This window comes from Clytia hemisphaerica, unplaced genomic scaffold (assembly GCF_902728285.1).
Source record: "Clytia hemisphaerica strain Z4C2 unplaced genomic scaffold, Clytia hemisphaerica genome assembly, whole genome shotgun sequence".
In the NCBI taxonomy this organism is placed as follows: domain Eukaryota; kingdom Metazoa; phylum Cnidaria; class Hydrozoa; order Leptothecata; family Clytiidae; genus Clytia; species Clytia hemisphaerica.
This window is the reverse complement of record NW_027104091.1, coordinates 77,939-91,418: the sequence shown is the minus strand read 5'-3', so window position 1 is coordinate 91,418 and position 13,480 is coordinate 77,939. Positions and strand designations below refer to the sequence as shown.

At 35.8% G+C, this 13,480-nt stretch overlaps 1 protein-coding gene across 1 annotated transcript; it reads right to left on the bottom strand.

Annotated features, from left to right (window-relative positions):
- Positions 1-671: 671 nt before the first annotated feature.
- Positions 672-12,758, bottom strand: LOC136812819 (vesicular glutamate transporter 2-like). The gene is made up of 12 exons (XM_067069343.1): positions 12,672-12,758; positions 12,180-12,213; positions 11,396-11,595; positions 10,803-10,890; positions 6,694-6,783; positions 5,109-5,242; positions 3,548-3,694; positions 3,105-3,234; positions 2,402-2,515; positions 1,879-1,915; positions 1,221-1,314; positions 672-924 (listed from the first exon to the last, which is right to left on the bottom strand). Exons 1-12 carry the CDS (start codon positions 12,756-12,758, stop codon positions 697-699), a joined length of 1,383 nt encoding a protein of 460 aa, XP_066925444.1. The 3' UTR covers positions 672-696.
- Positions 12,759-13,480: the final 722 nt, after the last annotated feature.

Sequence of the window (13,480 nt, the reverse complement as noted above, 5' to 3'; positions counted from 1 at the left end):
AAATTCCTACCGAAAAATGATTTTAAAATAAAAACAAATTTCTGATCATCATTTGGATGATTTAAATAAAATTTATAAAATTAGTTAATTTACAAAAAGATAACAATCGAATCATGTGACACACATTATAAACAATGTTGATAATAAAATAAACATATTAAGTAAAATATCAGTTTTCCCAATATAAAAATCTAATGCGTTTATATAAAATTAAATAAAAATCTACCTATCTACACATTTATCTATAATGCTACCAAACTAAAATCTACAAAAATGTTCTACAAAACGAAGGAAGTAAATTACCGATTCGGAATAGCAAATGAATCTTAACCCCTAAACAGATCAGAAAAATATGTGTCCAGGGTTTTAAAAGCCTCCGTGACTTATACCTATCACCAAAAATGGGTCATTACAGAAATCGTCTGTACTCTCCCCATGTCGTGGAGGTGTGACGTCCAGGGTCGTCTGGTTTTTCTGGTTGCTCGGTAAAATGAGGAGGAAAATCCAGGATGGGCAGAAACATGAGGTTGGAAATCCAGGGTGGTCAGTAAAACGGGTTTGATACCCAGGGTGGTCCAAAAATGAGAAAAATCCAAAGCGGGTCCTGAAAAATTGGACAAAAATCCAGGGGGTCACCTTTTCAAAAAAAGACCTCCTCAACGTAGGGGGTACAAGTTATTTCTATAATAGCCTAATCTAAGAACGAACTAAATGTTCAGTCTCGTCATAACCATCACATTCATCGGAAACATTGATACTTTTTCCACAAGCAGTATTCCCAGAAGGACTTTCACCCTCTTTCTCTTCGTTCATATCATTCCATGGTTGCACTTTCCCACTCATAAAAATGATACAAAATAAACCGCCAGCTGTGGCCACACTCGCTGCACAGAAAAACACTTTTCGATACTGTTCTCGTGTGGGCTGAAAAATGAATGATAAAGAAAGTGGCTTCCAAAATATGAGAAATTAATCAATTGGTGATAGTTTTTTTTCAAAAAGGGACTAGATCTAGTGCTCAGGCAAAGAAAAAGAAGTCACAGAATCACATTAACGCCATCCAGTTCATCAAAAAGCCGTAAGTGGCACCCTAAGTGGCTGTCAAGGCGTAGCGACCGGTAATTTTCTCACGCTTTACTAGAATAGAAACAAGTTGTAATACCGGAATACCAGCACCTTGAAACCCCTCCCCCAAGTTATTATACCATATAGAGACTTACATTACCATTGGTGAAATAGCCAATGACCCATGGAGAAAGACAGCCAGCTAATGAAGCCGAAGTGTTCGTTATACCGACCAATATACTGCAATACCTAGTTAGTATAATGGAAGATTATTAGGGAAAGGGGTTGGGAAATATAATTTTTATCGTTTTGGACGTTTTCAAAAGTGCATTTTGACTGAAAAATCATTGAATTAATTTAACTAAAACGTTTGTCTTTACTCTCTAAAACCAAAAAATAAACGGCTTCCACATTATTTAGAGCATACTTAGTCATAAAACCCTTCTATTTTTTTCTACAGGCCATCACCCTGTAATCTCAAGTAAGAAGCAAAGTTTCGAATTCTTTTAAATTTCAACTAACCTAAGTTGGTCAAATGTCGACATCGCTCATCTAATTCCAACACCCCTCTTTAGAGATAGGAATAAATGGAAGGTCAGAATCAATGATAGACAATCGATTTTTCCTAGCTGACCTTTTAGTAAAGAAATATAGTTTCAATCAGCGATTCCGACCTTCCCTTTATTGGTATCTCTAATGAAGGATGTTGAAATTAGATGAGGGATGTCAATATTAGACCAAACTTAATCTAGTAAGTAATATCATTCAAACAAAAAACACTGTCTTCTAAGAAAGGTACGTGAATGTGTTAACCTTGGTGAGATATCCATTTGGTTCACGGTGACTGCCCCTAAAAATGAAAAAAATAATAATTCCTTGACCTTGAAATATCCCAACATTTGGTCGTTAGGCTGCTTTAACGAGTCCTCGTGTAAACTTTTTATGAGCTCTTAAGGCCGGTCTCCACTTTCGCACAACCTTTTTTGCCTGAAGAAAAGATTACGTCATAAAAAAGTTTCACGCGAACAAAAAAAAGTTAAAGGAAGTTCTACTTTTTTCATCCGTTACGTCAATTTCGACCAATGGAATTGCTTCATTTTTCAACCGACCAATGAGCTTACAAAAACTTCAAAAGGTTTCGCTCATGTGGAGACCGGCCTTTATGAGTGTTTTTCATCATCATAAGACATGACTGGAGTCGATTTAAGAGAGAGAGAGAGAATATCCAGGGGGTGCAGGACAAAATGCATCCTCAACAGGGGGTACGGACAATTTCTGGAAAAGCTCACTTTCCATAGATCAAGACAATGAAAATGTAAATCATGAAACAGTTCACCTTGATTGAGCGCTAGAAAGCACAACGACATGACCATTAGAGCCACGGAAAGAGATGTATTATCGCATCCAGTGTAATTGACAGCTATCAGACATGCCGCTGTTGGAAAGTACACTAAAAACAAGAATAACGATCAGAGGTTTTAGTGTTTTTTTTGGTAGGCTGGTGAATGAAAAATTAATTCCGGCATTTTGCAGATTTTAGGCCGGCGAAATCTTAGCAAGCCAAGTGTATGGATTAGCGTGAATATGTACTTGAGGCGGTGAGCCGAATAGTTATCTTTTTCGTCCCTTTGACCGGCAAAATTTGCTATTCGCCGGGTCTAAATAAGACCACTGAATGATACAGTAGACTCTCGTTTATTCGAATCTTTCTATAAAGATATATATATATAGTCTAGAAGTATAAAACCTTCAACTACTCAAAATGGAAACAATAAAGACAAAAACCCACAACACATATATATTTCTTAGTACCACCATTTTTTGTATTAAATAGGAAGTCTTTGGTATGAACCGGCCGAGGATTGAGCCCATGACCTTGCACACCGTGGCCAGATGCTCTACCACTGCACTACGGTCGCATTTTTTTAATTTTTAACCAAATTGCAAATTTCGATCGATATCGGTCAAAAAATTAGAATCTCATGGAAGGTTGTAGAATAACTGATTCTTCTATGGAAAAATAGAAAAAAATAGCTTACCAAAGCAGGCGATGAGTTTTCTAGTATAAGTCGTTGACAGATGATGTTTTCTTATGTAATCCGATATAAATCCGATACCCAAGTAGACGACACATGAGCCAAGATACGGTAAAGCCGACAGGAGACCATCCTTAAAAAGGAAATAATGAGACTACCTTAAGAGAAGCAATTTTGGCGGGAAGAAATTTTGGCGAATTTGGCGAATAGCCTCAAAAATTCGCCAAATTCGCCAAAATTTTATCCCGCCAAATTTAGATTTATGAGCCATTCGGAATTAAATTAATTTGATTGATTAAACAAGGATGTGGAGCAAGAAAACATTTTTTGTTTATATGAACATAATATAAGAATAGGCAGACACTACCCTGCTATGAAATATGTGTCTTGATTATGAAACGGGAACACTTAATGTAAAAACAAAAATTTATTAACAGAATACTCACATTCTCAATCTTAAAATCCAAGACTTGTTCAAAATATGTAGGTAGCCCAAGAGCCATTGTGAACACCCAAGAATCACTAAAACATCCAACAATGATTGCCCAAACTGGCATGGATGTCAGCATAGAACGCCATGGAATTCTCACATTCTGAGAAATGAAAATAGTTGACAGGAGGGGCGAAAAATTTGTGTAGGAGAGCAGATTTTCATGACACTGTAATTATCTATTCACAATTTTTGCACCCCTCTTGGCTGCACTACTGAAACTACTGAGATAGTACATTTGACTCTCGAACCGGCTATCTTATTCGTTCGAATTACAGAGAGATCCGAATTATCGAAAGTATATCAAGACGGTTTCTCCTTGACGGGGGCTGGGAATATAGAAAGATTCAAACAATATAAGTTCGAATGAGCGAGAGTTTACCATAATAACGACGAAGTTGAAGCTTCACCATATCATATACTCTTTATGTTTTTTAAAATACACGATTTTTTAAAGAGCATATGGCTGAAAATTGGCCAAAAGTATAATTAAGAACGATCCTCAGCCTCAGATTTCAGAAATTGCTTAAAATTACTTAGAAAATACAAAGGAACAAAGCGTATAACATCGTAAGAGCATTTAAGCCTGAAAATTGCAAAAAATTAAGAACAGCCTAGCCCGAGTCAAAATATAACGGTTCTTATAAAAAAGCGTGTAAAATCACATGTTTCTTGGAATAATTTTTTTTTATTTAACAGTCTGAAAGATTCCCCGTAGATCTGTTCATACGTACTCTGAACTAATATCAACGTCATCAAAAAATTGTCACAGAGAAAAAGCTGTACTCAAGGGTTTTTCTTTGTTTTTGGTAGGCAGTTAGGCGCTGGCGAATGAAAAATTAGCTTCGGCGAATTCTAGATTCTATGCCGGCGAATTCTTAGCAAGCACAGTGTATTGATTAGCGTGAATACGTACTTGAGGCGGCGAACCGAACATTTCGACCGGCGACTTGTAAATTTTTTCGTATCTTGGACCGGAGAAATTCACCGTTCACTGGGCCTAAATAAGACCCCTGCAATCAAGATATTTTATAGGTAGATAAATCAAGCCCTCATGCCATGTGAGGGGAATTGGGTAGTCAGTCCAAGGTGCTGACGGGGCACTTATTGAAAGCGTCTATAGTTGAGAAAATGGGTATCAGAGCCTCTTACAATTCAACCAAAATAGAAATAGAAAAAGCATTTCGGCCCTCACTTTCAAGAAAAAAGGTCAGATAAACAATAAGCCGGGGGGGAGGGGTACTTCGGCAAATGGAGGGTACGGTATGTGCCGCCCTTAAGGGTATCTTTTTTGGATTTCCAAAGTCCCGCTAAGGGTCGGAGAAATAGAAAATTTCAACTTTTTACCCCTGGAAAGATCGAAATTTGGTCAAATTTGTCCCAATAAGGGTCGTAAAATTGTAAAATTCACAAAATTTTGCTTTTTTTTCTCCTTTTTAGTCCAGGTTAGCCCAATGATCGAAAGTCGGGCGGCACATAACCCTAGTGCCCCCACCCCCACGGGACAATAAGTTTACCTTATTGGATTCCGACACCTTTTTCACATGTTTCTGTATGTAGGTCTTTTCTTCATCTGATATGAAAGGATGCTGAGATGGTGAATCGTAAACAAATATGAACCATAAAACTGATACAATGAAAGATAAACCTCCTATGAATGGAAATGTAGACAAAGTAAGGAATAAATCTTGAAATATTTGGTTCAACTAAATCTCCACGATTGAAGAGGAAAATAGTGTTCGAGTCGAATGTCATAAGCTACATTATTATGAATATGAACCATAAAACTGACAGGATGACAGATAATCCTAATAATGAAATGTAGAAAAATCAAAGAAAAATCTTGAGTTTTTTTTTGTGAGATCTAGCATTGATCATGGCATGGTTATACCGAAAAGCTTCGGCTGAATAAATGAAATTTTGTTGACTTTCTCATTTAACTGGATACTTTGAAATCACATCTTGAAATATTTTCAACTAAATTTCCGTGGAAGAGGAAGACAGCGTTCGAGTCGAATGTCTTAAGCTACATTATTAAGAATATAGTCGAACGTGCGCAACACACTGGGCTCAACTTCAGTGGCTTCAAATTATTCATAGGCCCAATTGTAGACCCCCAGATATTCACCCAAGGAACAAGTGTGCCAAATTTCAGCCAAATCCAACCATTTTTGAGGCCTGCAGGCTCTACTCTAAAGTTTTAGCCTCGTTTTGGCGAAAAACTCGTCCCCAGGCCCAAAAAATCAAGATTTTTGAAAAATAAAAAAAACACCCTTAGATATTCACCCAAGGAACAAGTGTGCCAAATTTCAGCTAAATCCGACAATTTTTGAAGTTTCCAGGCTGCCCCAAAGTTTTAGCCTCGTTTTGGCGAAAAACTCGTCCCCAGGCCCCAAAAATTAAAATTTTCAAAAAATGAAAAAAATACCCCTAGATATTCACCCAAGGAACAAGTGTGCCAAATTTCAGCCAAATCCAAGCATTTTTGAAGTCTCCAGGCTGCCCTAAAGTTTTTGTGACAGACAGACAGACACACAGACAGACACACAGACATTGTCAGATTGTAGCTCAACTGAAGTTGAGAATAAAACTACTGATAAATGTAAATGTAGAAAAACTATAGAATACATCTTGAAATATTTTCAATTAAATCTTCATGGAAGAGGAAGATAGCGTTCGAGTCGAATTAGAGAGAGAGTTGAATGTACTCCCTCACAAGCGCAATTTTTAACTAAATGTACAGATTGCCAACTATTTGTGGGAGCAGACCATATACTTTTAAAGATATATTTTCCCCTCGCGAGTAATGTTAAAAATGTACCCCAGATCATTGAATACACTTGGCATAAATAATGAGGATTTTATTTTATATAAAAATTTGTCTGCTTTTTTCGGAACACATTGTGAAGATATTATTTTTGTGACTCCACAATGCAATCCACAAAATGTGTAACCGTACATCCTGTGCCCAAGTTCAGGAGTTGCCATAAAGCCATTATGGTAATAACCGGGAGGGCACATTGCTATACATTGGATATAATTTATATAATTTATATAACAATTTGTCTGCTTTTTTCGGAACACACTGTATATATAGCATACCGTATAAGTAGAAGGAAGAAGGCCATCCATAAGACGAGTCGGCAAGGTAACCAGAAGTTGACAAAGCTACCACCGATCCTGATTGTAAACCTGTATCATGAAAAAACAAGCTAGATGCTGAATGGACCTACCTGATGATGAAAGTTAGATAGCAATGCAAGGAGAAAAATGAAAAAAAATCAGTCAGAAAGCATAACGCAAGAAATTCATCATTGATTGATGGTAGGGGGAGAGAAAAGGGTTGTAGGGAAAAAAATAAATAGAAAGTTCTGGTCGCAAAAATCAGTTTTATTGACAATTGAATCATGCTTGATGGTGAGCATTGTTATCAATAATGTTTTTGTGTGAAAAACATAGAAAATATAAGGAAAGAATCCAATGAAAATCTGCAAAAACGGCGATTTCTGGAATTTTCAACCGGAAAAAAAATTTTCTCAAAAATCGAACTCGGCCATGCTTTGAGCATTGCGAACGCATCTTTCTGCAAAAAATCAGAAAAAACTAAAAATAAAAATTCGAGAAAATGTCAAAAAACCGGTTTTTCCGGCATATTTCCGGCATTTTCGGCCGGAAAAAAAGTTTTTCGAAAATCGGGCTCCGTCACATTTTAGGTATTGTCATATTGCGTCAGTGTGCAAAATTTCATAAAAAAATATAAAGTACAGCTCGAGAAATTCAAGAAATACTGTCTTTCCGGCGAAAATGGGTTGTTCCAGCGACTTTTAAAATAGTTCTGGCTTCAAAAATCAATTTTATTGAAAATTGAAACATGCTTGATGGTGGGCATTGCTATTAATAATGTTTTTCAATGAAAAAACAGGATTTGAATGAAAAAACAACCAATTATAAGGAAAAAGTCCAATGAAAATCTAGAAAAAAGGCGATTTCCGGCATATTTCAGGCATTTTCGACCATTTTCGACCATTTTCTCAAAAATCGGTCTCGGCCGTGTTTTGGGCATTGTTAATACGCATCTTTGAGCAAAAAATCAGAAAAAACTAATGATAAAATCTCGAGAAAATGCCAAAAAAACAGTTTTTCCGGTATATTTCGGGCATTTTCGGCCGGAAATGAATTTTTTTCGAAAATCGGGCTTCGTCACAATTTAGGTATTGACATTTTGCATCAGTGTGCAAAATTTCATGAAAAAATAGAAAGTACAGCTCAAGAAATTCAAGAAATACCGTTTTTCCGGCGAAAATCGGCTGTTCCGGCGATTTTTAGAAAGTTCCGGCTTCAAAAATCAGATTTAATGACAATTGAATCATTCTTGATCGTGGACATTGCTATTAATAATGTTTTTGTGTGAAAAAACAACGAAATATAAGGAAAAAGTCTGATGAAAATCTGCAAAAACGGCGATTTCCGGTATATTTCCGGCATTTTCGACCGGTAAAGATTTTTTCTCAAAAATCGGACTCAGCCAAGTTTTGGGCATTGCTAATACGCATCTTTGTGCAAAAAATCAGAAAAAACTAATGATGAAATCTCGAGAAAATGCCAAAAAACCAGTTTTTCCGGCATATTTCCGGCATTTTCGGCCGGAAATGAATTTTTTTCGAAAATCGGGCTCCGTCACATTTTGGGCATTACCATTTTGCATCTTTGTGCCAAAAATTAGGAAAAACTAATGAGCCAATCCCGAGAAAAGCTAGTAACGAACGAACGAACGAACGAACGAACGAACAGAGGTTAATTTATAGGACCTCCACCGGGGTAGGTCCAAAAAGGAGTCAAAGATTTACAGTGAACTCTTACTTATTCGAACTTGTTTCATTCGAATCTTTCTATAATTTGAAGTTGTTTCCAAATTTTCTAAATTCAAGATATTCATGACGTAATGTTTTCTACCAGTTTTTGCCAGTAGTAGCAAACTTTTGTCTAAATCTTTTGTTTAAATTTGCCACTACTGGCTAAAACCGGCTGGTATTTCCGTTGAAAACATTACGTCATGAATATCATGAATTCGAATCTCTCTAGTGTCCACTTTCGCGCGAAGCGCGCGAGACTTTTCACGGTATTTGTAACGTCATTGGTTGATTGAAAAATGAAGCAATACCATTGGTCAAAATTGACGTAACGTTTGAAAAAAATTGAACTTCCTTCAACTTTTTTTTTGTTCGCGCGAAACTTTTTTATGACGTAATCTTTTCTTCAGGCAAAAACGGTTAAGAAAAATCTTTCGCGCGCTTCGCACGAAAGTGGACATCGGGCTTATGATTCGAACAAATCTGACTCCATGTTCGAGTTCGAAATAACGATTGGCAAATCTATACTGTTTTTCAGGACGTTGTCAGCACACCCTGACAATACCTGGGTGATTTGCATGAAATTGTTCCAAAAGGCTAAAAAAATTCTTTAAATAAATAAATAAATACCTGGGTGATTTGCATGAAATTGTTCCAAAAGGCTGAAAAAATTCTTTAAATTTTTTTTCTCCAAAAATTTAACTTTTTTGGTGCTATTGTATCCTCTAGGGGTCAAGTTTTAAGAAAAAAATAGTTTCATCACACTCTACAAGCTGTTTTTATGTTTTCAATACTTTCCACGGGTTTTACAGCTAAAAATTTGTACGCGACAAAACTGTAGTAATGTTAACAGCCTCTCACTTTGAAGAGAAAATTGTAATTGAGAACCAAATAACTTTTGGGAAATCTTCATTAACTTTCAGAAAAACTTAACTTTTTTATTCTAAAATAGGTCTATCAAAGTCTATGGGGGTATTTGTGGTATACACCATTGCACTTTGGTCAAAATAGAGTTTCGTTGTTAAATTTAAGGATTTTCCAATTTTGTCGCGTACGGGACATATGGAAATCCTTATTTTGTCCTGTACGCGACGCACAAAGTGTGAAATATCCCGAAAAAGAAAGATACATATGGTAAAACTTTTAGTGCCTTTTGATACATACATAAGAGTGACTTAAGGGAATACAAAACATTTTTTGTACATTACTGATTTTGAGTATTTCCAGTCCGTTGCGTATAGGACAAGTGTGATTTTTTTTCAGATGATGAGAGTCTCAGCGCAAATTTGGTTAAAAATATAATTTCTTTTCAGATAAAAGTGTCTGAAAAACATGACACATGTATAGGTAGTAATCTGAAAGAAAAAAACACATTTTGGGAAGAATTTTTTTTCTCGTTAATATTTGAAGCAGTGTTAATTGGAGTTGTCGCGTACGGGACAAAAAATTGGACTGCTGTGACAAAGGCGCATAGGCCTTCACTAACTGAAAATATGAGAAAATTTTGTTTCTGAATTAATTCTAAATAGTGAGCTAACAAAAAATGCAAAAAAAGGTATGTCAATTTGTCAGGAAAGGCGCATTAATATTTAAAAGTTTACATATATTGCAAAACCACGTCGCATACGGGACAAATTTTGAGCGAAATCCAAAAAAATTACCATTTAAGATAATCACCTGGAATTTTTTTTGCTTGTTCCAGCAAAGTTTACGTATCTCACAGTCAGCTCAATTATTTGGAAAACCGTGCCATTTTTTATTTCGGAACAATTTCGCGCAAATCACGAATTTACCAGGAAGGAATGACGTCAAAATATCTGAAATCATTGCATTGTTATCTTCATAAAATAAAGAATTTCGACGTCATTTCCTTGTAAATTTATTACCAGTCCCTTCAAAGCCCGACCGCATAGCTAAAGGTTGATAGGTGTATTGAATTGACTTTTTGCCGATCCTTAACAATACGAAAATTTTTTTACCAAAACTGTATATATCCTGTATATCAAAGAAAAGCTTTTTTGCGAAATGCCTTAGTGCCAAGGTTTTACTTATAAGCAAAATTATTATTAGCATTAATTATCATATAGCATATGCGAATCATTCATGTCTTGGAATCTTATTCCAGAAAAACTTTCTACTCCATATAGGTTGAATTGTTTTTTGGGAAAGGTGCCTCACCCTGGATTATTTTTCTCAATTATTCAGGATCCCTTTGGATTTGTTTTCTCACTTTACGGATTTTTACACTCGCAAAACCAGACCCCTGGGTTTTTTATTTTCCCAATCACCAAGGACGTAACACCTTCTCAACATAGGGGGGGGGGGTAGAGACTATTTCTGGGATAGTCCAATCAACTGTACCTGTATACACGACAACAAAGAAAGACGTGACTTGAGATTGTGCAACCCATTGTGATACCAACTGATTCAACGCTGAAAAGAGACCACCCTATGACAAAAAAAGATGCTGCTTGATAACTTCTTTAAGGGAACTTTTGGCGAGAAGAATTTTGGCGAGAACTAATTTTGGCAAAATTGGTGAGCGAACTCAAAATTCGCCGAATTTAGTTCCCACCAAAATAAATTTTTTAGGTCGAAATTCGCCAAATTAAGTTCTCGACAAAATAAAAAAAATCCTGATTCGCCAAAATTAGTTCTCGCCAAAACCAAAAAAAAATTTTGAATCGAGCGTTCGTCAAAATCAGTTTTCGCCAGAAAAAGTTTCCTGAAGGTAGAAATTTCTAAATTCCTTTATTAGACGCCCCCTCGAATAAACAGCACTTTCAATGCAAGTATGGAATACTCACAGACGTCTGTATTCGGAGTAGTAAGGTATTTGAACTTATGTGGATAGTACGTTTACAAGACTCAGGACTCCAGAGCAAAGAGTTCATCTTTCGAACACTCGTCGATTCCACAGGTTAATTCTAACTTTCAGAATTATAATGACTTACTTGAACAATGCCTTCAAGGACTCTGACAGTCACCAAACAAAAATAACTTATTCGAGATGCCACAGGTGTTAATAATGTCAATATTGAGGTTGCCATTAGCGACCATCCAAAAACTTTACGGCCACCGTAACGAAGTGACACCCATCCACCAAATATTTGTGTTAAAATGTAACCGTAGAAAAAACTACTCAAAATTACACCTAAAAAGGTAAAAATGAAAGAAGTATTTATAAAGAAAGTAGTATATGGAGCTACTGTACCAAAAGGTTCACCCCACTGACATTTATAAACTCTGCAGAAAGTTAAATTCGCAATCTTTGATAGAAGAAGCCATTCCAGTGTTTAAAAATCAACGTCAAACGGCGCTTTGTCGGTACCACTCTCAAAAGAACTCCGATCAAAAAGTTTGCTTTGCCGGGATTCAGAAACTTGGTCTAAGGTTTATATGACGTTCAGTGGTTAACCCTAATTAATCTTTCTGAACATTTCAACCGGGACATTCTTATTCTCTTTTCTAGCCCTCATTCTGGCACTTTTCAACACATCCAGGGAACTTTTATTTCATACCTCTATCGAGTTGTTATTACAAAACGGACTCGAGAAAATGTCTCTCGCATGGAGTATAGTTTTAGCGGGATTTTTATTTTATTTTGTTTATCGAGGCAGACTAAAAATGCCGTGCGCCGAGAAAAGATTTTCCTTATAAGATTATTACCAGTACTCTAACAAGCCGACCGCGCTGTTAAGGGGCTGATAGGTTAATAAGTCATAAATTAGAATTAACCTTGCTGGCTTTGATCCCAGTTGAATTTGCCATTCTGAAAAATAATGTAAAGTGATGCGAAAATTTCAGAATTGACAATATAAAATATTGCGCAATTTAGTAAGATGAAAATTACGCCATCAGAGAATCACACGCGATATTACTTCGAATAAAGCTTTACAATAAAGCTTTATTATTTTTTTGGTTTTTGGGAGGGGCGCTTATGCGACGGGAAAGGGCGTTTAAAATAAAGAGCTTTTTTTTGAAGTAATACGGTAATTAGCTAGGTACATTTCACGGCTTTATGAACTCTTAATCACCTAATTACACAAAAATACTCACAAATTGGGGACTAAGAACCTCTCAACATAAGAAAACGGTATAGGCAGCATAGTATGTAGTTCGACCCAGCTGGCACACAACGTTGTTTCAACGTTGATGTAACGTTATATGGACGTTGTAAACGTTAGATAAACGTTGAAACAACGTTGTGTGCCAGTTCAAATCTCTTACATTATGTATGATAGTATTATTTCCTGCAATTCTTCGACATTCTGGGTCATTTGATGGCTTTACATGAGCATAAGTTGAATTAACCATTGCTACCAATACGACACTGAGGTTCATACGACTCGCATAGATGAGGAAAAAACCAAAATGTGCAAATATTATGAAAACATATCTTTGCTGGACTTGACAGCAGCATTTTGTCATTGTTTGAAGGTATCAAAAGTTTTATTTGTTAGATTTTCTGGAAGAGAAGAATGAAATTTTCATTATCAATGATATAATAAACAGGTTCTTACAGCAAATAGAAATGAAACTCAAATATTTATTTTTAAATTCACGAGGAAATGAGTGTTGAAGATTTCATGGCGATACACGTTTTTTTATAAAAACATCCAAATTTTTTGAAGCCTTCGGATGTTCTTAAAACTTTTTCAGTTTTAAGCCTAAAAATGTTCTTAACATGTTCTTATTTTCACCATCTTTTGAGTATTTTTGCCCTTTTTCCTAAGAAATTTGGTGTTTTTAGGGTCTGCAAAGCCTTAAAATGTTCTTGACATGTTCTTAACTGGCCATCGAAACCTTGTGTTCTTATATAGTTTGCTCTAATAAAAAAACGTGTACGATAAACAGAAAAAAAGTTCCGTAAAAGATTCTAGGGATGTTTTTTTTAATCACCCTGTATTAAGAGCAACATTTTGTCATTCTAGTCTTTATATGATACTAGTTTTATGTAAGAACAAACTTGATAATTTAAGAACATTTTAAGGCTTAATGAACTCTAAAAGACCAAATTTCTTAGGAAAATGGACAAA